Genomic DNA, 19,411 nt, shown 5'->3' with positions numbered 1-19,411 from the left:
AAGAGCTACACTGTACATGAATCGAGTGCTTCTAACGATTATTTCAAGTATCGCACATGCAAGGCAAGCAGCTTGACATTCTACCCGATGGCCAGCTGAACTGAGCAGTGCACGCGCGTTAAGGCGCTTACTCGTCCGTGACGCAGCCCTCCGAGGCAGACTTCACGTTCTTGATGAACTTGTACAGAGTGCCGCGAGTGGCCTTCAGAGGAGGAGCGACCCACTGCTTCTTGCGCTCCGCCAGCTCCTCAGCAGTCACGTCCACCAGGTCGATGCGGTTCTTCTCCGCGTCCACCGTGATCTTGTCGCCGTTCTTCACCAGAGCGATGGGGCCACCAACCTGCGCCTCGGGCGTGATGTGGCCGATGATGAAGCCGTGCGAACCGCCAGAGAAGCGGCCGTCAGTGAGCATGGCAACGTCCTTGCCGAGGCCAGCGCCCATGATCGCAGACGTCGGGGCAACTGAAACGAACAGCAAAAACACATCACGTCAGAAACACGGCAACACACGCGTCAAGATCGAGAGCGGATAGCAGAAAACTTACGCATCTCCGGCATGCCGGGGCCACCCTTGGGGCCTTCGTAGCGGATGATGACAACGCTTCCCTTCGTGATCTCGTTGTTCTCCACAGCCGCAAGCATGTCTTCTTCGCAGTCGTACACCTTCGCCGTACCCGTAAACGTCAACCCTTCCTTGCCAGTAATCTTGGCCACAGAGCCCTCCGGAGCCAGGTCGCCACGAAGAATGCGCAAGTGTCCACTGGACTTCAGAGGACGATCAACCGGGTGGATGATCTCGTGGTTGTCTGACAGATCCGGCACGTTCTCGAGATTCTCCGCTAGCGTCTTGCCGGTCACCGTGAGGACGTCGCCGTTAATGTAGCCTTGCTTCATGAGGTACTTGAGGACAGCAGGGGTGCCACCGACACGGTGAATATCTTCCATGACGTATCGGCCACTCGGCTTGACATCAGCAAGGAAAGGCACGCGCTCGCTGACCTTCTCGAAGTCGTCGATGGTCAACGGAATGCCGGCCGCACGAGCGATAGCGATCAGGTGCAGCACGGAGTTCGTCGATCCGCCCAACGCCATCGTACTGGTGATAGCGTTCTCGAAAGACTCGCGACAAAGAATGTCAAGCGGCTTGATGTTCTTCTCCAGCAGCAGCTTAATGGCCTCGCCAGCACGCAGACACTCGTCCTGCTTCTCCGTCGAAGTGGCAGGAGAGCTGGAAGAGTAGGGCAGACTCAGACCCATTGTCTCGATAGCCGTAGCCATCGTGTTGGCAGTGTACATGCCGCCGCAAGCACCCGCTCCAGGGCAAGCGTGGCGAATAATGTCGTGACGCTCTTCCTCCGTGATCTTGTTGGTCAGGTATGCACCGTAAGCCTCCGACGCGGACACGTAGTCGATCGTCTCGCCCTTGGAGCTGCAGCCAGCACGGATGGTGCCGCCGTACACCATCAGCGACGGACGGTTCACGCGCGCCATGGCGATCACACACCCAGGCATGTTCTTGTCGCAGCCGGGGATGCAAATGTTCGCGTCGTACCACTGGCCGCCCATGACCGTCTCGATCGAGTCGGCGATCAGGTCGCGCGACTGCAGGCTGTAGCTCATGCCGTCCGTGCCCATGCTGATGCCGTCGCTCACGCCGATCGTGTTGAAGCGCAGACCCACGAGGCCCGCGGCGTTCACGCCCTTCTTCACCTCGCCCGCCAGGTCCAGCAGGTGCATGTTGCACGGGTTGCCCTCCCACCACATGGAGGCGATGCCCACCTGCGGCTTGTCCATGTCTTCCTCGGTCATGCCCGTGGCGTACAGCATGGCCTGCGAGGCGCCGCGCGCCTTGGGCTGCGTCACGGTGGCGCTGTAGCGGTTGATGCGCACGCCGTCGACGGCCTTGGGCGAGTCGCCGCCCGACGTGGCGAACGCGCGCTGCAGCAGCGTCTTGCGCAACGGCGAGGAGGCGCCGGAACGCATCGTCTTGCTCAGCATCTCGGAGACTTGCGAGGTGTCTGCAGGAATGACCGGCAGCAAGTGCTGACGTTTGGCGGATACCGTGTGAAGGGATCTTTTCTGGTGGTGAGGGCGTTTGGCCAATCATCTTCAATGAGATAAAGACGGGACGGGAATTGATCTGACTGGCGAAAATGCAGGATATAAATCGGAGATTGGTGGAAAAGAGCATGATGTGGTGCACACCACGTGATGATTGCGCGCACACTTGACCGGTTCAATGTCGTTCACCCCCGCCTCACGATCGTGCATTCCCTCGAGTCGAGGGGAGTTTTCGTGTGGCGAGCCTTGATGCAGGAAGGAAGGAAGCAAGGGCGACTGCATCTGGTCGTGCTTATCCTTAAAGAGACTAAGAGCTACACTGTACATGAATCGAGTGCTTCTAACGATTATTTCAAGTATCGCACATGCAAGGCAAGCAGCTTGACATTCTACCCGATGGCCAGCTGAACTGAGCAGTGCACGCGCGTTAAGGCGCTTACTCGTCCGTGACGCAGCCCTCCGAGGCAGACTTCACGTTCTTGATGAACTTGTACAGAGTGCCGCGAGTGGCCTTCAGAGGAGGAGCGACCCACTGCTTCTTGCGCTCCGCCAGCTCCTCAGCAGTCACGTCCACCAGGTCGATGCGGTTCTTCTCCGCGTCCACCGTGATCTTGTCGCCGTTCTTCACCAGAGCGATGGGGCCACCAACCTGCGCCTCGGGCGTGATGTGGCCGATGATGAAGCCGTGCGAACCGCCAGAGAAGCGGCCGTCAGTGAGCATGGCAACGTCCTTGCCGAGGCCAGCGCCCATGATCGCAGACGTCGGGGCAACTGAAACGAACAGCAAAAACACATCACGTCAGAAACACGGCAACACACGCGTCAAGATCGAGAGCGGATAGCAGAAAACTTACGCATCTCCGGCATGCCGGGGCCACCCTTGGGGCCTTCGTAGCGGATGATGACAACGCTTCCCTTCGTGATCTCGTTGTTCTCCAGACCAGCCATCATGTCCTCCTCGCAGTCGTACACCTTCGCCGTACCAGTGAAGACAAGACCCTCCTTGCCGGTGATCTTAGCCACCGAACCCTCCGGGGCCAGGTCACCGCGCAGGATGCGCAGGTGTCCGCTGGACTTCAGCGGGCGGTCCACGGGGTGGATGATCTCGTGGTTGTCCGAGAGATCGGGCACCTGCTCGAGGTTCTCCGCGAGCGTCTTGCCCGTCACAGTCAGGCAGTCGCCGTGGATGAAGCCCTGGTTCAACAGGTACTTCAGGACAGCGGGGGTGCCACCCACGCGGTGGATGTCCTCCATCACGAACTTGCCACTGGGCTTGAGGTCGGCGAGGAACGGCACGCGCTCGCTGATCCTCTCGAAGTCGTTGATGGAAAGCGGGATGTTCGCGGCACGAGCGATAGCGATCAGGTGCAGCACGGCGTTGGTGGATCCACCCAGAGCCATGGTGACCGTGATGGCGTTCTCGAAAGCCTCGCGGCTCAGGATGTCAAGCGGCTTGATGTCCTTCTCGAGCAGAACCTTGATCGCCTCACCGGCGTGGACGCACTCGTTTTGCTTCTCGGGCGAGTCAGCAGGGAAACTGGAAGAGAACGGCAGACTCAGACCCAGCGTCTCAATGGCCGTAGCCATCGTGTTGGCAGTGTACATGCCGCCGCAAGCACCCGCTCCAGGGCAAGCGTTGCGAATGATGTCATGGCGCTCTTCCTCAGTGATACGGCCAGCAATGTACTCGCCGTAGGCCTGGAAAGCCGAGACGACATCGAGCGTCTCGCCCTTGGAGCTGCAGCCAGCACGGATGGTGCCGCCGTACACCATCAGCGACGGACGGTTCACGCGCGCCATGGCGATCACACACCCAGGCATGTTCTTGTCGCAGCCGGGGATGCAAATGTTCGCGTCGTACCACTGGCCGCCCATGACCGTCTCGATCGAGTCGGCGATCAGGTCGCGCGACTGCAGGCTGTAGCTCATGCCGTCCGTGCCCATGCTGATGCCGTCGCTCACGCCGATCGTGTTGAAGCGCAGACCCACGAGGCCCGCGGCGTTCACGCCCTTCTTCACCTCGCCCGCCAGGTCCAGCAGGTGCATGTTGCACGGGTTGCCCTCCCACCACATGGAGGCGATGCCCACCTGCGGCTTGTCCATGTCTTCCTCGGTCATGCCCGTGGCGTACAGCATGGCCTGCGAGGCGCCGCGCGCCTTGGGCTGCGTCACGGTGGCGCTGTAGCGGTTGATGCGCACGCCGTCGACGGCCTTGGGCGAGTCGCCGCCCGACGTGGCGAACGCGCGCTGCAGCAGCGTCTTGCGCAGCGGCGAGGAGGCGCCCGAGCGCAGCATCGTCTTGCTCAGCATTTTGTCTTGCGGTCGAGAGGCTCTGGGGCTGGGGAGCTGCGAGCGGTCGGATCGAAGAGTGGCAGGTGCTTGGGGCTGATGCTGGTGGTGCAGAGACCGTGGTGAACACCATTTGGTGTTTGGCCATTCACTTTTGTGGATCGAGAGTTGGGATTGGTCGAAAAGAGAAGCGCCACGAGAACTTTCCCTGACTGAACAAAAGTGTGCACGGTCGTTTTACACGTTGAAGTGTGAGCAGGAAACTCCAACTAATGCCAGCCGACCAATGCAGCGCAGCAGCAAGAACGAGGCGGACGAGTACGACCTGGAGGGAGTCACGGCGAGGCTGGCGTCGATGGAGGCCAGGCGACGACGGCGCAAGGACCAAAAGAACGCAGACGCGGCGCAGCAACAGCAGGAGCTCGATAGGAAGATCTCTTGCGGGTTTGACTTGGCGCCAGCTGAGCTATCGAGTGGCTCAGACAGTGACGATGACTATTGCTCTAGCAGTACGAATTCGCTACCAAGTGACAGTGAGCGCGGGAGTCGGACTAGAGCACCGAAGCTTCGGGTGGTAGATAGCCTGGATCTATCCATGTCCGTTGTTGCGTTTGGTGAAGAACTAAGTTCCCCGCATCAAACTGGCCCAGAATGTATCAAAAGTAGCAGTACGAATGTGCGGCCGAGTCTGTTGAAGCTGCCGGGCAGGAAACTTGACAAGACAATCTACGGCGAGCAGATAGGGGGCAACACTGTCTGTGGAACCTCTCGAATACCGAAGCTTGTAGAACGGCGTCGGCAGATGCAGGCGGTGGGGAAACCTGCTAATGAGGCGATGAATGCCCGAGAAACCTCTTCAGTGGCCGCAAAGAACGGGGTAGATAAACATCCATCGGTGTCTTCAGGTGACCGAGCAAAACTGCGCCATTCGACTCAGGTTCCCACAAGAAAGCCAAACCAGACCACTGTTGAGGTGAGACCGAAGGACAATGAGAATGCTTCCGTGAATGCGCAAAGCATTCTCGATGACATCGACTCTAGCACAGCGGAAGAGCGGCAGCTGCTGCAATCTCTGGAGAAGCTCAACCAACGCCTATCACACGTCAGCACTCCTGCTGTAGTTGTACTCGAGAGTGGTCATCAAGTGAATCAAAGCGAGTTGCACGTAAGTGCCTTTCAGAACTCCAGCTCAATTGACACCAACAAAAATGAAGTCGACGAAAACCATCTACGAGCTGCAGCGTATGGGGGAGGTACGCACTGCAAACCCCGTCAGCCTTCATCTGCATCGCTGCGCTCATCTTCTGTAAAACGCGCGGAGCTGTCGGAAGGAATTCACAAAGCTCGAGTTCGCGTAGGAGGCGCAACAGTCCACGATGGGGGCCGCAACAGCTCCGCAGGTGGAGCCGGCAAACACAAAATCGTAGTGAAAAAAGATCTTGCACATTTACTTTTCTAACAAGAACTTTCATGCATGCTGGTGACTATATCCTGACTACAGCTCTCCACAATCCACGATTGCAACTTCATTTTCGGGCACAGGGCGACTGTTGCCCTTGCTTACTTTCACGTTCTGCATCGCGTCCACGACGTCCAGCCCTTCAATCACCTCACCAAACACCACGTGCTTTCCATCCAGATTCTTGAGGTTTGCTTTCGTCGTAATGAAAAACTGCACGGGTCCAAACAAAAGTCAGCGTGAATACACTATCAGTAAAGCAGACATCTCTACAGCTTTCAAAGTTAGGCCAGTAAAATACCTGCGAACCGTTGGTATTCTTGCCGGCGTTAGCCATCGACAGTAGCCCCACATCGTCGTGAGGCATAAACTTCTCGTCCTTGAAGTTTCCCCATAAATCGCCGTGTGGGGTACCGCGATAAATGCTCTGGCCACCGGTGCCGTCACCTGTAGTGAAATCTGAGATCACGCAGCACACCGTCAAACAAGAGCGCGGGTTAAAAGAAAATGGGAAAAAGCGATTACTTACCTCCGCCTTGGACCACAAAGTCTTTGATAATGCGATGGAACTTGCAGCCTTTGAAGTGCAGAATTCCACCCTGCATGAACAAGTAGTGTTAGATACTGTGTGCCAGCCCAACCATAACCAGCAAACTCAGAGCCATAAGTACCTTCTCGCCGGTGCACAGAGCGCGGAAGTTCTCAGAAGCGAGCGGAATGTCGTCCTTTCGTAGACGCATGGTGATTCGTCCCGCAGGCGCCCCAGCAATCGAGATATCCATGTAAACAGTAGGATCGCTGTCTTTGGTGATAAACTTCTTCTTTCGCTGTTGCAGACTCAAGCCTGCATCGACCACGTAGCGTTCATGGAGCTTCTGAAATAGCTCTTCTTCACGACCGCTATAAGCCCCCAGTGTGCGATCGACTGCACCAAGCTTGGAAGGGTTGTATTTGGTGTAGAACGCCACCAACCGTTCCCTGTAATCACGTCCAGATTTCAGAGCTAGCGACGCCCCCTCGTCCTTTGTCGTGTTCGTAGCAACAACACTCGACTGCCTTGCGTCTGCTTTGAGTTGGCTGGAGCCCAGTCCGTAGCCTCGCTGCAGTAGCTTTTCCGCGAGGCTAGATCCCAAACTGCCACCCGTCGCGCCCAAATCAGCATCCTTCTTCTCGCCAATGTGTGACGCCTCATCCACCAGCTCTTGGTGCTGCTTGCGCCACGACTGCTGCGATCGCTGCCGAAATGTTGTCTCCGACTCGGAGTCCGGGCCGATGGAGTTGCTGAGGTTGCTCGACCCTCCCGACGTGCTGAGCTTCTGCTTCGCCTCCTGCGAAGCCTCCTCCAGGTTGTCCAGCACCGGGTCGTCGCGCAGCTTCTTGGCCTCCTCCCACTTGTCCAGCGACTTCTTCTTGAACGCCGTCGCCAGCGCCACACTCTCGGGGTCCGTCACGACCTGGGCGTCTGCATTCTCCCACTACGAGACCGCCGAACAGAGAGAGCAACACGCACACACAATTAGTTAGTCAGATGCCGTAGTCTATCGACCCACAGGAAGCCAGCAGCCGCGCAGCACTCACGTCGAACAGCCGCACCGGGCGCCGCGGCAGCTCGTCCATCTTGTAGTGGCTCCACAATTGTGTACGATTGTGTGTGATTTATGTTCCGTACACTTATTTCACCGTCCTCTGTGATTCGCCGAAACTCGTTTCGAGCCAGCGATTGGCCAGGGGCAGCGATTGGCGGCGGGTGGCTCGGGAGCCGCCGCAGCCCCATGTTGCTCCATTTCCTCTTCCCCGGTGAAACCTCGAAGTAAAATGGTGTTTGAGAAGCCGATCGTTGTCGACTGCCGCGGCCACCTGGTGGGCCGCCTGGCCTCCCTGATCGCCAAGGAGCTCCTGCAGGGCCAGCACGTCGTGGCTGTGCGTTGCGAGCAGCTTGAGATCTCCGGCTCGCGTACGTATTCCCCCTGAAGAACTGTAATTGTGTATCCAGCAGAGACAGACAGGTGCAGGCCGCCCAGCATCAAGCTGTACGCCCGGGTCCAGCACCTCTGCTGCCTATGGGCCTTCGGGTGTGCAGTTGAGGGCGCCGGCCCAGTCGCGTTAGGAAGTGAAGCAGGGTGTCTCGCTGCGTAGAGATTGTTTGAGTGTGGCAAGGAGAGCTGCCTGTCGAGCGTGTTTGACTTTCCGATCACCGCCCGCGTCGACTCGCCCAGACCGCGGGTCATTCGTCGTCGTCTTCGGGTTCTTCAGCTGCTGCGCCGCCGCGTTCCGCGTCGGATTTTGCTTCGAGGTGGAGCGTGAAGATGTGGAACGTGTGTCGAAGGGACTTGCGTTGAGTGGCAAGCCATGGAGAAGCTGGAGATGATAGAGTGACTCCAAGTGAGCGAGTCGACCCGGACGAGGAAACGACGATGGCAATCGCTGCAAACCTCCCCAAACATGCAAAAGTCGCTGCGTGCAGACACCCTGCGGAGCTGCTCGACATCTCTGGATGTTGTTGTGGTGAAGCAGCGGTGTGTCATGCCGTCTGGCTGTGTGGTCTCGAGAACGGATTACTGATGTGATCTGCTCTTGCTTCCACGAATACAACAGACGTGCGCAACAAAGTCAAGTTCTTCCAGTTCTTGAACAAGCGTACGGCCACCAACCCCAAGAAGGGCCCCATCCACTACCGTGCCCCGTCGCGCATGCTGTGGCGCACGATCCGTGGCATGCTGCCGCACAAGACGGCCCGTGGTGCCGCCGCCCTGCAGCGACTTAAGGTACGGCGAGTCTGCAACTGAATTATTGTTGATCATTTAATACTTACTTGCTATAACTTGTTTGATTGCAGACGTTCGACGGCATCCCGTCGCCGTACGACAAGCAGAAGCGCATGGTCATCCCCCAGGCTCTGCGTGTGCTGCGCCTGAAGGCCAACCGCCGCTACACCGTCCTTGGCGACCTCGCCTCGGAGGTCGGCTGGCGTCACGCCGAGCTGGTCAAGCGTCTCGAGGCCAAGCGTACGCTCAAGTCGGACGCCTTCTACAAGAAGAAGGTTGCCCAGCAGAAGCGTCTTGCCGAGGCCGAGGCCAAGGTGTTCGCCGAGAACTCGGAGCTCAAGCCCACGCTTGCCAAGTACGGCCACGCTCTTTAAGTTGGTGGCTGCTTCATTTGAATTCTTGGTTCGCACCCTTGAGAACAATGGCAGACGCTATTCCCATTGAGTCACTTGCTTCTAATACACAATGGAAACGTTGAGGAAATTTCACCGTCACTTGTTCTACATCGTTTGTTGCTACTCAATTCTTAGTGTCCGCACCATGGGATTCATTCCTTCGATCCAAGCAAGATGCAGTGATCAATCAGCCAACGATGCTCGTAGCCCTGAGTTTGATCATTCACCACGTTATCCGTTGCCCGTTCCTATCTTCTACAACACGAAAATGAATCAAACTGGCGACTACAAGCCGTCAAAGGCGCTAAACTTGTCGCCACTCTGCTGCTGCGGCGCATACGGGTCGTACCCAGCGGCTTGGATCTGCAACATCTGACCGGGGCCGGCAAGCCCCATGTTGCCACCTTGACCGTAACCACCGCCGCCGCTCATAGGGGCTTGCTGCTGCATCCCGTACGGAGTCATTTGCATCATGCCGGGGTTGTACTGCTGCTGCTGCTGGTTCATCATGCCATTGCCCATGTTCTGGCCGTAAGGCACCACGCCTTGCTGCTGAGCCATCGGGTTCGACTGCATCCCCATCGTGTTCTGGCTTGTGTACGTTGGTGCTCCCGACTGGACGCCACCGCTCATACCCATGCTCATACCATTAAACATTTCACCACCACCACCGTTGGAACCTGGCGCCGCAGCAGGTGCTGGAGCAGCAGGGAGAGCAGTGAGCAGATTGCCAGTGTCGAGAAGATCGTTTGACGTGGTAGACGGCTGCGCGAATGTAAAGAATAATACAACACGTGAGCAATGAGAGCCTTCCTCAAGTCCCAACCAGCAATTGTACGCACCTTGGAAGCAGTAGCATCCATACCCAGCAGATCAGCGTTTCCATCGTCCTTCTTGCCTGCACGACGGTTGTTGGACCGTGCACTTCCCTTCTTGCCTGCACGGCGGCGTGCCGAGAACGACTCCGCACGCTCCGCTGCTGACTCGCGGTGACCAGCCGAGTCACGCCGCTCCGTTCTGGTGCTCTGCGTCCTGCTGCTAGAGGACGATTTGGAGTCGCCCAGGTAGAACGGGTCGTCCGAGTAACGGTCGGGCCTCTGGTTCTGTCCGGCCTCCGGTTCGGGCTGCTTCTTCGGGACGTATTCTTCAGACAGCAGTTTATTTGCTGCAGCAACGCCCGACTCCTTCTCCTTCGAGGCCTCCGCGGCACGAACGGCTTCAGACATTCCAGAAGCGGCCGTAATGCCTGTAGTCACAGAGCTAACAGAGCTATGCGAAGTGAAGGACTTGTCACGCTCGCTAATCACAGCCTTGAGCATGTCCTGAATTTTCTCGCACACCATGTCAAACTGCGAGTTGTTCAAGGTCTGCTCCCACAAAAGCGGAGCCACCGCAGGGATGATCAGCTTTGCCGTGAACTCCGGACCCAGATGCTTGCCGAGGTTATCGTAGCAGCCGAGGATGCACATACACGCGGCGGGGGTCTTGTCTTCGTGAAGAGTCTGCTGCAGAGTGGGCAGCACGCTCTCAATCAGCAGGTCCTTGTCAAACACGTGGAACGACTTGGCCAGCCAGAGCAAGGCGTTGATTCGCACGGAAGGCTGCGGTGGAGTAAGAATGAGCTTGTTCACGCGCGGCAAAATCACCTGCTTCAGGATGCGGTACTCGAACAAGCTCGCTTGGTCCACAATCTTGTTCAGCACGGTGTCCAGGATTTCAGGCACCGTGCTATCCAAAGCACGGCAGAGCATAGGCACAACGTGGTCGCGAATATAGCCGTCCTCGGCCTTCGGGATGAGCGTTTCCAGCTCGGACACGAACATCAGCATACATTGCACAGGCTCCGTGATGGCCAGCAGAGGGACCATCATGGGCGCGATCGAGTACGAGAACGTCTGCTTGTCCACCTTGGCCACAATTTTGAGCAGCGGAGTGATCACAAACGGAGCAACAGCCTTGTTAATGACGACCGACTGAAGACCCGGAATGACCATATCACGCAGCACACGCGGCAAGAATCCATCGATAGCGTCGGGCAGCGTCGTGAGGAACTTCGCCTGTGCCGCTGGCTCCTGCTCCACCAAACTTTGCAGCGTCCGCAGGGTCTTGATCGGACCCGAATCAAAGAACGGCGACGCGAGGAACGCGCGGGCCTCGGGACGCTTTGCCGGCTCCACTGACAGCAGCGAACGGATTGTGTTCTGTAGCGCTGTCGGCACTGAGGTCGGGAACGAGATCGGGTGCAGAGACTGCACCTTGTAGCCGTGGGTCATCTTGTTGCCGTCGCGCACATCCAGTACAGGATTGCGTCCGCCGTCGGCACGAGCTGGCACGAAGAGTTCGTACACCAGCAGACCGAGCGAAAACATATCCGCCTTGCAGTCGAACTGGCGCGGCTCGGTGACCAGCTCGGGCGCGCAGTACTCGAGCGGGGGTTCCCAGCTGCCCTCGATCGCTCCAGTCGTCGGGTTCCTCGTGCCCGTGGAGGCGTCGAAGCTGTAGTATTCGCTACGCGACGTCTGTCCTGGCTCCACGACTCGGCAGAAGCCCATGCCGCCGAGCTTCCACTCGCCCTTGGGCGTGATGAAGATGCTGTGCGGGCCGAGACTGAGGTGCACGCGGCGTCCCTCGCGGTGCAGGAAGCTGAGCGCCTCTCCCACGTGCATGAGGCCGCAGGCGAGCTCGAACTCGGTGAGGCCGATCTCGAGCACCTCGGGCGTGACGTTGGCGATGTTGGTGAAGTTCTTGCAGGCGTTGGCCAGCGAGCACGTGACGCGCTCCGTGACGAAGCACAGCGAGCGGCGGCTCTCCTCGAAGACCTCCTCCACCTTGAGCACGTGCGGGTGGCGCAGCACGCGCAGCGTCTTCATCTCCTGGCGCAGGATCTCGAGCACGCGGTCCTGCGCCTCCTTGCTCTTGAGGCGCTTGAGGTCGTCCTTGTCGAAGAGGAACACGCTGTACTCGTGGTTGGTCTTGCGGTGCACGGCCGGGAAGATCTTCCAGCTCAGCTCGTGGCCGCCCGACGCCGTGCAGTCCTTGGGCGTCTCGTAGTGCTTCAGGTACTCCTCGCTCAGCATGCCCTGCAGGTTCTGCGCGCCCGAGACGGCGGCCGACGCCGCGCCCGACACGGCCGTCTGCACGGCGCTCGAGAAGCGGTTCAGCATGCTCATGCTGGGGCCGCCCCCTTCACTTGGAGAATGTATGACTGACGACGCAGCAGAGCCGGGGGGGGGGGGGGTTGACCGGTATTGTCCGGAATATCCCAGGGACCAAAAGTCACCAAAAGTGACCGAAAGTGACCGAAAGTGACCTATTCCTGGCAGTTTTCCTGCTTCCCCCGACAACAATTTTAGCCAATATAATTAGCCCGAGAGCAAACATCACAACAAGTATCCAGGCAAGTTGCCAAGACAGCGAAGCTCCGCATAGCTCACTAAACGTGACAAGCAGCTCGAGAGAGCCGCCGACCATGACGAGATGGCACTAGTACTGACGCTAATGCTGCGTCTTCGCTCAACGCGTCAACGAAGCTCGCTGTTCTCAACGTCAAGATGGCGACTATCAGTGTGGCGCCTGTGGACGGGAGCTAGACCAGCTCTCGGCAGACCAAGCACCTAGAAGTGGTTTTCATGCGATAGCATTAACCCACCGCACCCGTAAGCGTTCCAATGCACCCCCACCTACTCTGAACTGTGCCTAACCACTCTGTGTACTTATGTGTTGTTAGCATAGCGAACAGCTTGAATACAGCAGTATGGAGATTAAGGTCTTCGGCGAGGGTTTGGATGCAGTTTTATTCAATCGAGCCGAGCCATTTGCAAGTGCCAGTGACATAGAGAATAGCAGGGCTTTTGGTACGAAATCAATAACATGATGCTCTCACTATTTGACACAAATACTAACTTGGTCGAAGATGTTTGCATGTAGTATTGATTTATTTTGATACGAAAAACGTGGCAATGGACTGGGTTTTAGATTTCTTTCGCTTTTCGCAGTCTGGGTTCTTGCTGTTTGCGTTGCAACCTCGTTTTCGGGTCCGACAACTCTCGCACGCGGGGCCGTTATCGTTTTCATTGTCTTCCGCTGCTGCTAGCTGCTGCGGCTCTGGCGGCTGGGCGATCTGCTGGAGTGCAAGACTTGGCTGGACAACACGCGTCACTAGTGCAGATTGTGGCATCCTTTCTGCTACTACGGTACTGCTGTTCACTCGTAGCTGCTTCGCATTCCAACTCCGTTGCTTGAGTTGACAGCAAAGAGCATTTTGGTTTAGAGTTCCAGCCGGGTTCATCTTCAAGTACAAAGCATGGATATTAGCCCACTTGCCGTGTGTTCCTTTGGGTATAGTGGCGGCATATTCTAGCAGCGCGGTTTTCGTTTCTTCGCCGAGAATCTCGTGCGTAGGTCTTGTTGGCGGAGTCACCGACAGATTCGGCTCCCTTGTCGACGGAAAAGTTGGCGCGCCAGACGAGGACAGCTCTGCAGATGAACGCAGCGGGACCACGACCGCAGTAGAATCTTGAGGCCTTGGGTGAACGGGTTGCTCGCAGACTCTGCCTTCGACAGAATCAATTTTTGGCTGCTTCAATTTATTTTCTCCAGTTCTCTTGTTGCGACTGTAGTTTTGAGCTCGGCGCAGAGACTCCCAGCGCCGCTCAAGAAACTCGTCACTCTTACGATTAATGTCGGTACATGTGCATGCTGCAAAATGATATACCGAGCGGTACACTTGCTTTACACTTTTGATGCCCGTCGACAATCTCAGAATCTGAAACAAATTTTCTTGAAGCGAGCTCTCGCCTCCGCGATTTTCTTCATCGTTGACCATCTTGTTTTGCACCATCAGGGTCCGAGCCTCTTTGCTTAAGGCTTTAGGCGCGCACTGCGTCAGCTGCAAATCTATAGAGGCTAACCGCCGAGCAATCGCTTGGTGACTGTGCTTCCTGATGGCTATGCTGGGGTTATCCATCCGCCTGACCGCTGCATTATACAGAATCGTTGTGACCACCTCACACTGCTCCCACTTTGCTTCTTTAGAAGCAAGTTGCTCAGCACGCACTTGTTTCAACAGCGCAAACTCGTGAGCAGAAAATTCAGAGGTACTCTCGTACTCTGGCTCCAGACCCAAGTTCTCGGTGAAGTCGTGCTGGTTCATTTGCTTGCACCCTCGATATGCAGAATATAACATTGTTCGGATGTCGTCGAGCGCAGAATCGTTGCGGAGCATATTCCCCTCAGCATATTCAACCCGCAATGGAATCATGTCGTACAGAGTCTCCCACGAACGATGGCCTTGCCATTGCGAAGCCCCCGGTCTATATTGTTGTTGGAGACTAATTGCGGACGGACGGGCTACAAGCAACTGGCTAATGTACTCGAGCTGAGGTGAATCTGGGATTATTCCTCGGCAAAGAACAGCAGTTCGGCACAGTGTCATGAAATCAAAACCAGTGAATTCGGGATTGCGTCGCTCCAACCTTCAGATTATGCTGCAACCACAAAATAAAAAAGAAATAATGTTTGTGAGTTTTTCTTAATGGATAAGAGAAGAGTTTGCGGCTGTACCTGCAGAAGAAAGATGTCCAGAATTCGTAGACCGTCTTCGATGGACACTACACGGTCCAGTAGCTTGCGAAGCTTGGAATGTATAGCCTCCAGCTGACTGGTAGAGACGACTCGGACAGAGCAACCTCCTTCGCAATAGTTGCTCGTCTCTACGAACAGGTCCCCAGTATGAATCTGCTCTAAATTACTTTTGACGCAGCCTTCCCATTCGCTACTTGAAACACGGATATCCGATGGATTCATTGTAGCCAAGGCAGCGGTGAACATGCGCTCCATCACATCTGGAGATCGAAGCTTTCCCTCCACGTCGTACAAACCTTCAGAAAGTCTCTTAGATAACCACTGTCGCTTCACCGAATCGCTTATTTTCTCAGTCAATCTCTGGATAACGTGAAAAGGGTCTTGTTTCACCACTACAGACTCGCAAAAACATTTTTCACGAGGTTGCGCATGCCATTTGCGTGATCGCACACACAAAATCGCTCAATATGAGAAGTGGAGGCCAGCTTGTTTGCAATTGGCTGCAAAATAGCGGTAGTTTCTTCATGGTTTTCAGACTTTGTCAGACCCCGCGCGAGCAACTGACCCACTTCATTCTGGACAAGCAACAGCATGCGCACGCTAGCCACTTGTTCTTTGCTTCCATCTGCGCCAAACACCTTCAGCTGGCTACAAAACTTTTGCGAGTGGTCCACCCTAAGTACTTTAACGCACTCCGCAGACGCCATGTGAGCTTCCACCAACGTACTGCACACTGCAGTTTGCGTAAGCCACAATTTTTGGATGACCTCGCTGTCAAGGCACCCGTGATCTGTCATATACTGCTCCACCGGAGAAGCAAAGGCTGACTGTAGTGGGGGTCGGCTCGCTTGCGTTTCTCTATCTCGGTTGCGGCACCAGCTAACAGGGTGTAGTACCGCTTCTGTCGACGGCGAACAATGTTGTTGGTGGCCCCTGATATCCCCTTAGTTGTCAACATACTATCATATACAAGGTCAAACAGCTCTAGCGAGATGGCAGATTTGTAAGTAAGTAGATATGGAAATGCTAACAGCACTTCTTTCGATGTGGACAAGTATCTATCATCAATTGTAGTAAAAGATACTTTAGACGCACCTCGGCAAACGTACCTTGCGTAGTATATTGTGGTTTTATGATCGACGTCATGTACCGTTCGCTGCAAATATTCTTTTACTTGAGGAGTGCAGTGGCAACCCTCTGTAACACAAACGGGCTTTCGTGTTTCTGTTAAAGTGTGACGGGGCACACAGCACTTCTTAATAGAGGAAGCAGGAGTATACAAACTCCAAGTGAACAGCCGCTCACGTGCCCCTGGTCTGAAGGGGACGACTTGACTTGAAAAGCGGTAGATCTAAGACTGAATGTATTTATAGGTTGGTACAGATTTGGCCTGCATACAAATCCTAAGTTCCCTATAGTTTGTGTCATACAAAATGTATCTGTTGGCTCTGAGGCCACTTGGGTCACTATCCAGGGGAGTGACCGATGCAACCATCCCGGAATAGTGACAGGGTCACTATTTCATGTAACCCCGTTACATAAAGCCTCCGGAGCCCATGCAAGCGTAGGCACCTTAAACCAAGCAGACAACATAGCACCCGACTGCTTCTCAATGCAATGCAATGATTTACGTGTTCGCGTAGCCAAATTACACCTGCGCTAGTCTCAGTTTAGCTAGTCGGCGGCATAGTGTGGTGTCCGCATACGTCGAGTCTCCTTTGGCTGGCAGTGAGTCAGCAATGGTAGTCATGAGGGCCTTCCATTTACGTCGGTCTTGGGCAAGCAGTCGAAGTCTCTCCAAGTCTGAGCTGGTGCGGAGGCGGTACCCACACCCACTAGCATCAAGGTCCTGATCAAGGACAAGAGGCAGTGTGGTACGGGGCCTACCTCTCCACTTGCTGCTGTCTGAGGAAGAGAAATACGCCTTCATCTGGATAAACGCCGGGATATCTTGTGGTCGCCGTAGAATGTGCCCGAGAAGCCCCCACCTCGCAGATGTGATCCGGTGACGGAGCGGCCGCTCGTCACACGTTGCGTAGTGATCAGCGTTGGAGATGTGGTACGGGTAACGCACATTGAGGACAGACCGTAGCTGGCGACGGTGAAAGCTTTCGAGTCGGTGAAGCTCCGTTGGTGTAAGCGCCCCGGTCCCGCAGTTGTAGAGTAGTATCGGCAGTACGTAGCAGTTGTAGAGGCGAATTCGTGTCGTGCAGTTGTAGAGTAGTATCGGCAGTACGTAGCAGTTGTAGAGGCGAATTCGTGTCGTGTCTGTGATACGGTGCGATCTCAGCCAGACCGTCCAGAGCCGCCGAAGAGGAGCCGCAGCGAGTATTTTCCGACGCGATACGTCATCGGCATCTCCGAGCAACGAGCCAAGCTTCCGCGTAGACCTCCATGCTTCTTCCTCTGCACGAGCGTGGGGGTCGGCACTGGCAGATGTCAGGCAGCGGCGGAGAATTGTGTGCTCCGTCTTTGCCGCGTTCATTTGAAGCGACCAGCGCGCGAATACTTCCGGGGCATGGATCTGGATGGGCTCGACGAGGGCGGGGTCCCGACAGATAAAGTCGGCATCGTCCGCATACACGATCATTTGCTGGAGCAGGTCCGGCGGCATTCCAGGGTGACTAGCTAGATCTCTAAGTGCTGCTTCTAGGTAGATAACAAATAATACTGGTGAGAGTGAGTCGCCCTGTGGCGTACCTGTGTTGCTGCCGAATGGTTGCAGGATCTGGTGGCCGATGCGGAGTGAAAGCGTTGTGTCGGATAGTAAGAGTCGAATCAGCCGGATTTCGTCGTCGTGTAGAAACTGCTGTAGAACTTTGAGGAGTTTGGCACGGTCGATCGTGTCGAACGCGCACGAGAAGTCGATACCCAGTACATGAACGATTTCGCGATACTTTTGTACCCGTGCGCACAGCCACTTGTGGGCCCACACCGCGTCAGCCGTACTGCGGCTCTTGCGGAAGCCACTTTGGTGGCCTGAGAGAAACTTGTCGACCGCGGGTGTGATGCGGCGGAGAACGATGAGTGACACCGCTTTGCGAATAGTGTTCAGGAGAACTATCGGGCGTAGGCTTGAGCACTGCCCTCGTGGCTTGTTCGGCTTCTGGAGACACAGCAGGATACCTTGGCCCAGTGGGATGGGTTCACCGCATTCGAAACTGCGGTTTAGTAGATGTGCGAGTCGTGGAGCAACGTCAGCAGCGGCATACTTGAGTAGTTCACCAGGAATAGCATCGGGGCCAGCAGCACGACCGTTGTTCAGTCGAAGGAGGGCACCACGGACTTCGTCCGGCGTGATTGGGCAGTCGAGGGGTTGAGCTGTTGGGTCTGGCGATACTTGAGCTTGATCTGGATTTTGAAACTGTACTTGGAAGTGATCTCGGACAATTTTGTTAGCTGTGTTTCTGTGAAGTATATACTTACCTGATGAGTCTTGAATTAGAAGCTGCTGTGTCGGTTTGCAGGCGAGATCGCGGACGGCAACGAACATTTTGTGAGAGTCGCTTGAAGCCTCGATGCGTGAAACCTTTTCGTCGAGGGCCATGTTAGCGAGGTCACAGCAGCGAGTGCGGATCTGGTGTAGGATCTTGTTTCGCTGAGAGCGCAGCAGCGCTGTGTTGGCCGATGTGTCGTTGTAAATGCGGAGCCGGAGCTGGCGTTGTTGCTCGGACAGCGCGGCGAGCAGCGGATCATCGTTGCTGCGGCAGCGTCGTTAATCCGGCGAAGAAAACCCGATGGTCTGCGATGCTGCTTCGTGTAGCTTCGCAAAAGTGTCCTCCCATTGCAGGTTGATAGTGGATCCATCGTCAGCGTCTGCGGGGGGTAGGATCCGTTTAACGGCTGATGCGTAAGCGGTTCTGGAGTCGTCGTTGTGAACTAACTCGCTGCGTGCGAGGTGAACAGTTGTGCCGCTTGTGCGACGCGACGGAAACCGGAGGCGACGGATGTGCTTGAGCTCAAAGTCCGCGGTGACGATCTTGTGGTCGGACGGGGTGATGGCCCCACCCCAGGACTGGGCATCTAGACAGAACCGTCTACAACTCTGAGGGCAGAGTACGTAGTCGATTTATTGTAGACACAGTGTGTCCGCTTGCGCTGGCTCCAGGTGGTCTTGTTTTTCGCTCGCTTGGGAAAGGCTGTATTGGTAGCAAAGAGTTGATAAGTATCACAAAAAGCAGCCATGAGGTGGCCGTTCCGGTTACGCGTGCCTCGTGCATGAGGCCCGAGAAACGTTTCTCCGGTTGTTTTCTGCCCGAGTTTTGCGTTAAAGTCTCCGGTAATCATGGTGATATCTCTGCGGGGGAATTGGTCCATGGCTGCTCGAAGGTCTGCGTAGAAAGCATCTACTTCAGTTAGTGGGCGCCCGCTGTGTGGAGCGTAGGCCGTGACGATGTTGATGGGTCCTGTGTTAGGTAGCCGCATCTGCAAGATGCCGATACGGTCGCTGTGAGCCCAGCACCGACGGAGGTAAGGAGTAACGCGAGGAGAGATGGCAAATCCAACTCCGTAGCGCTCTTCCTGTGCCGGCAACGTTAGTAGTAAGTAGTCTCCGACCTCAAAGCGCCCCAGCTCATACAGCTTGTCTCTTGGAGGCCAAGGATATCGATCTGGTAGCGGCGCAGGTCTTGGGGAAGCGTTTCAAACTGCATGTATAGCGAACCTAGGGACTGCACATTGAACGAGCCTATTCTAAGGCGGTTAGTGCGGTTAGTGCGGTCAGTGCGGTTAGAACGATACGGAAGGGGGGTTGTGACGGGTAGTACTGCTGGTGAAGGTGGCTGCCAAAGGGAGAGACTCGCAAGGGACTTGCAGACGCCCGAGAGCGCCTGCCGGAAGCCCGTGAGCGGCATTCGCCG

At 56.0% G+C, this 19,411-nt stretch overlaps 7 protein-coding genes across 7 annotated transcripts in view; 2 read left to right on the top strand and 5 right to left on the bottom strand.

The window, feature by feature from the left end:
* The window catches only part of PHYSODRAFT_557322 (hypothetical protein), a gene marked incomplete at its 3' end in the record, with an annotated part of 7,011 nt that extends 2,596 nt beyond the window's left edge, over positions 1-4,415 (bottom strand). The window contains exon 1 of the mRNA XM_009525515.1: positions 2,916-4,415. Within this exon, the coding sequence (XP_009523810.1) occupies positions 2,916-4,371 (1,456 nt within the window). The 5' untranslated portion in view covers positions 4,372-4,415. The remainder of the gene's footprint in view (positions 1-2,915) is intronic.
* A 221-nt stretch (positions 4,416-4,636) lies between these two features.
* PHYSODRAFT_298972 (hypothetical protein) lies at positions 4,637-5,809 on the top strand (the record flags this gene model as incomplete). Its single annotated transcript, XM_009525514.1, has 1 exon — positions 4,637-5,809. One exon carries the CDS (start codon positions 4,637-4,639, stop codon positions 5,807-5,809), a length of 1,173 nt encoding a protein of 390 aa, XP_009523809.1.
* On the bottom strand, positions 5,776-7,430 carry PHYSODRAFT_354366 (hypothetical protein). Its single transcript, XM_009525513.1, has 5 exons — positions 7,388-7,430; positions 6,481-7,284; positions 6,339-6,408; positions 6,111-6,268; positions 5,776-6,022 (listed from the first exon to the last, which is right to left on the bottom strand). Exons 1-5 carry the CDS (start codon positions 7,424-7,426, stop codon positions 5,846-5,848), a joined length of 1,248 nt encoding a protein of 415 aa, XP_009523808.1. The 5' UTR covers positions 7,427-7,430; the 3' UTR covers positions 5,776-5,845.
* A 176-nt stretch (positions 7,431-7,606) lies between these two features.
* PHYSODRAFT_285558 (hypothetical protein) lies at positions 7,607-8,780 on the top strand (the record flags this gene model as incomplete). The annotated part of the gene is made up of 3 exons (XM_009525512.1): positions 7,607-7,763; positions 8,405-8,574; positions 8,646-8,780. Coding segments are annotated over exons 1-3 (444 nt in total), but the record flags the coding sequence as incomplete, so codon positions are not given.
* Positions 8,781-9,254: 474 nt separating this feature from the next.
* On the bottom strand, positions 9,255-12,139 carry PHYSODRAFT_497445 (hypothetical protein; the record flags this gene model as incomplete). Its single annotated transcript, XM_009525511.1, has 2 exons — positions 9,255-9,734; positions 9,812-12,139. 2 exons carry the CDS (start codon positions 12,137-12,139, stop codon positions 9,255-9,257), a joined length of 2,808 nt encoding a protein of 935 aa, XP_009523806.1.
* Positions 12,140-14,450: 2,311 nt separating this feature from the next.
* PHYSODRAFT_497461 (hypothetical protein) lies at positions 14,451-15,696 on the bottom strand (the record flags this gene model as incomplete). Its single annotated transcript, XM_009525510.1, has 3 exons — positions 14,451-14,944; positions 15,007-15,414; positions 15,462-15,696. Coding segments are annotated over 3 exons (1,137 nt in total), but the record flags the coding sequence as incomplete, so codon positions are not given.
* Positions 15,697-17,804: 2,108 nt separating this feature from the next.
* PHYSODRAFT_285556 (hypothetical protein) lies at positions 17,805-19,234 on the bottom strand. Its single transcript, XM_009525509.1, has 4 exons — positions 18,978-19,234; positions 18,633-18,883; positions 18,394-18,597; positions 17,805-18,368 (listed from the first exon to the last, which is right to left on the bottom strand). The coding sequence occupies exons 2-4, from the start codon at positions 18,867-18,869 to the stop codon at positions 17,994-17,996; spliced, it is 816 nt and encodes a 271-aa protein (XP_009523804.1). The 5' UTR covers positions 18,870-18,883; positions 18,978-19,234; the 3' UTR covers positions 17,805-17,993.
* Between the last annotated feature and the right edge of the window lie 177 nt (positions 19,235-19,411).

The sequence above is a fragment of the Phytophthora sojae genome (assembly GCF_000149755.1).
Source record: "Phytophthora sojae unplaced genomic scaffold PHYSOscaffold_3, whole genome shotgun sequence".
Lineage (NCBI taxonomy): Eukaryota > Oomycota > Peronosporomycetes > Peronosporales > Peronosporaceae > Phytophthora > Phytophthora sojae.
This window is presented reverse-complemented; position numbering and strand designations above follow the sequence as displayed.

Bases quoted from the DNA above. Each gene is read 5' to 3' on its own strand.
- PHYSODRAFT_354366 (XM_009525513.1), bottom strand. From the start codon at position 7,426: ATGGACGAGCTGCCGCGGCGCCCGGTGCGGCTGTTCGAC. The intron at 7,285-7,387 runs GTGAGTGCTGCG...GCGGTCTCGTAG, and splicing joins GCCCGGTGCGGCTGTTCGAC to TGGGAGAATGCAGACGCCCA. The intron at 6,269-6,338 runs GTAAGTAATCGC...GCGTGATCTCAG, and splicing joins CTTTGTGGTCCAAGGCGGAG to ATTTCACTACAGGTGACGGC.
- PHYSODRAFT_285556 (XM_009525509.1), bottom strand. From the start codon at position 18,869: ATGGACCAATTCCCCCGCAGAGATATCACCATGATTACCGGAGACTTT. The intron at 18,598-18,632 runs GTCTACAATAAA...CTCTGCCCTCAG, and splicing joins AGCGCAAGCGGACACACTGT to AGTTGTAGACGGTTCTGTCT. The intron at 18,369-18,393 runs GTTAAACGGATC...TACCCCCCGCAG, and splicing joins GAACCGCTTACGCATCAGCC to ACGCTGACGATGGATCCACT.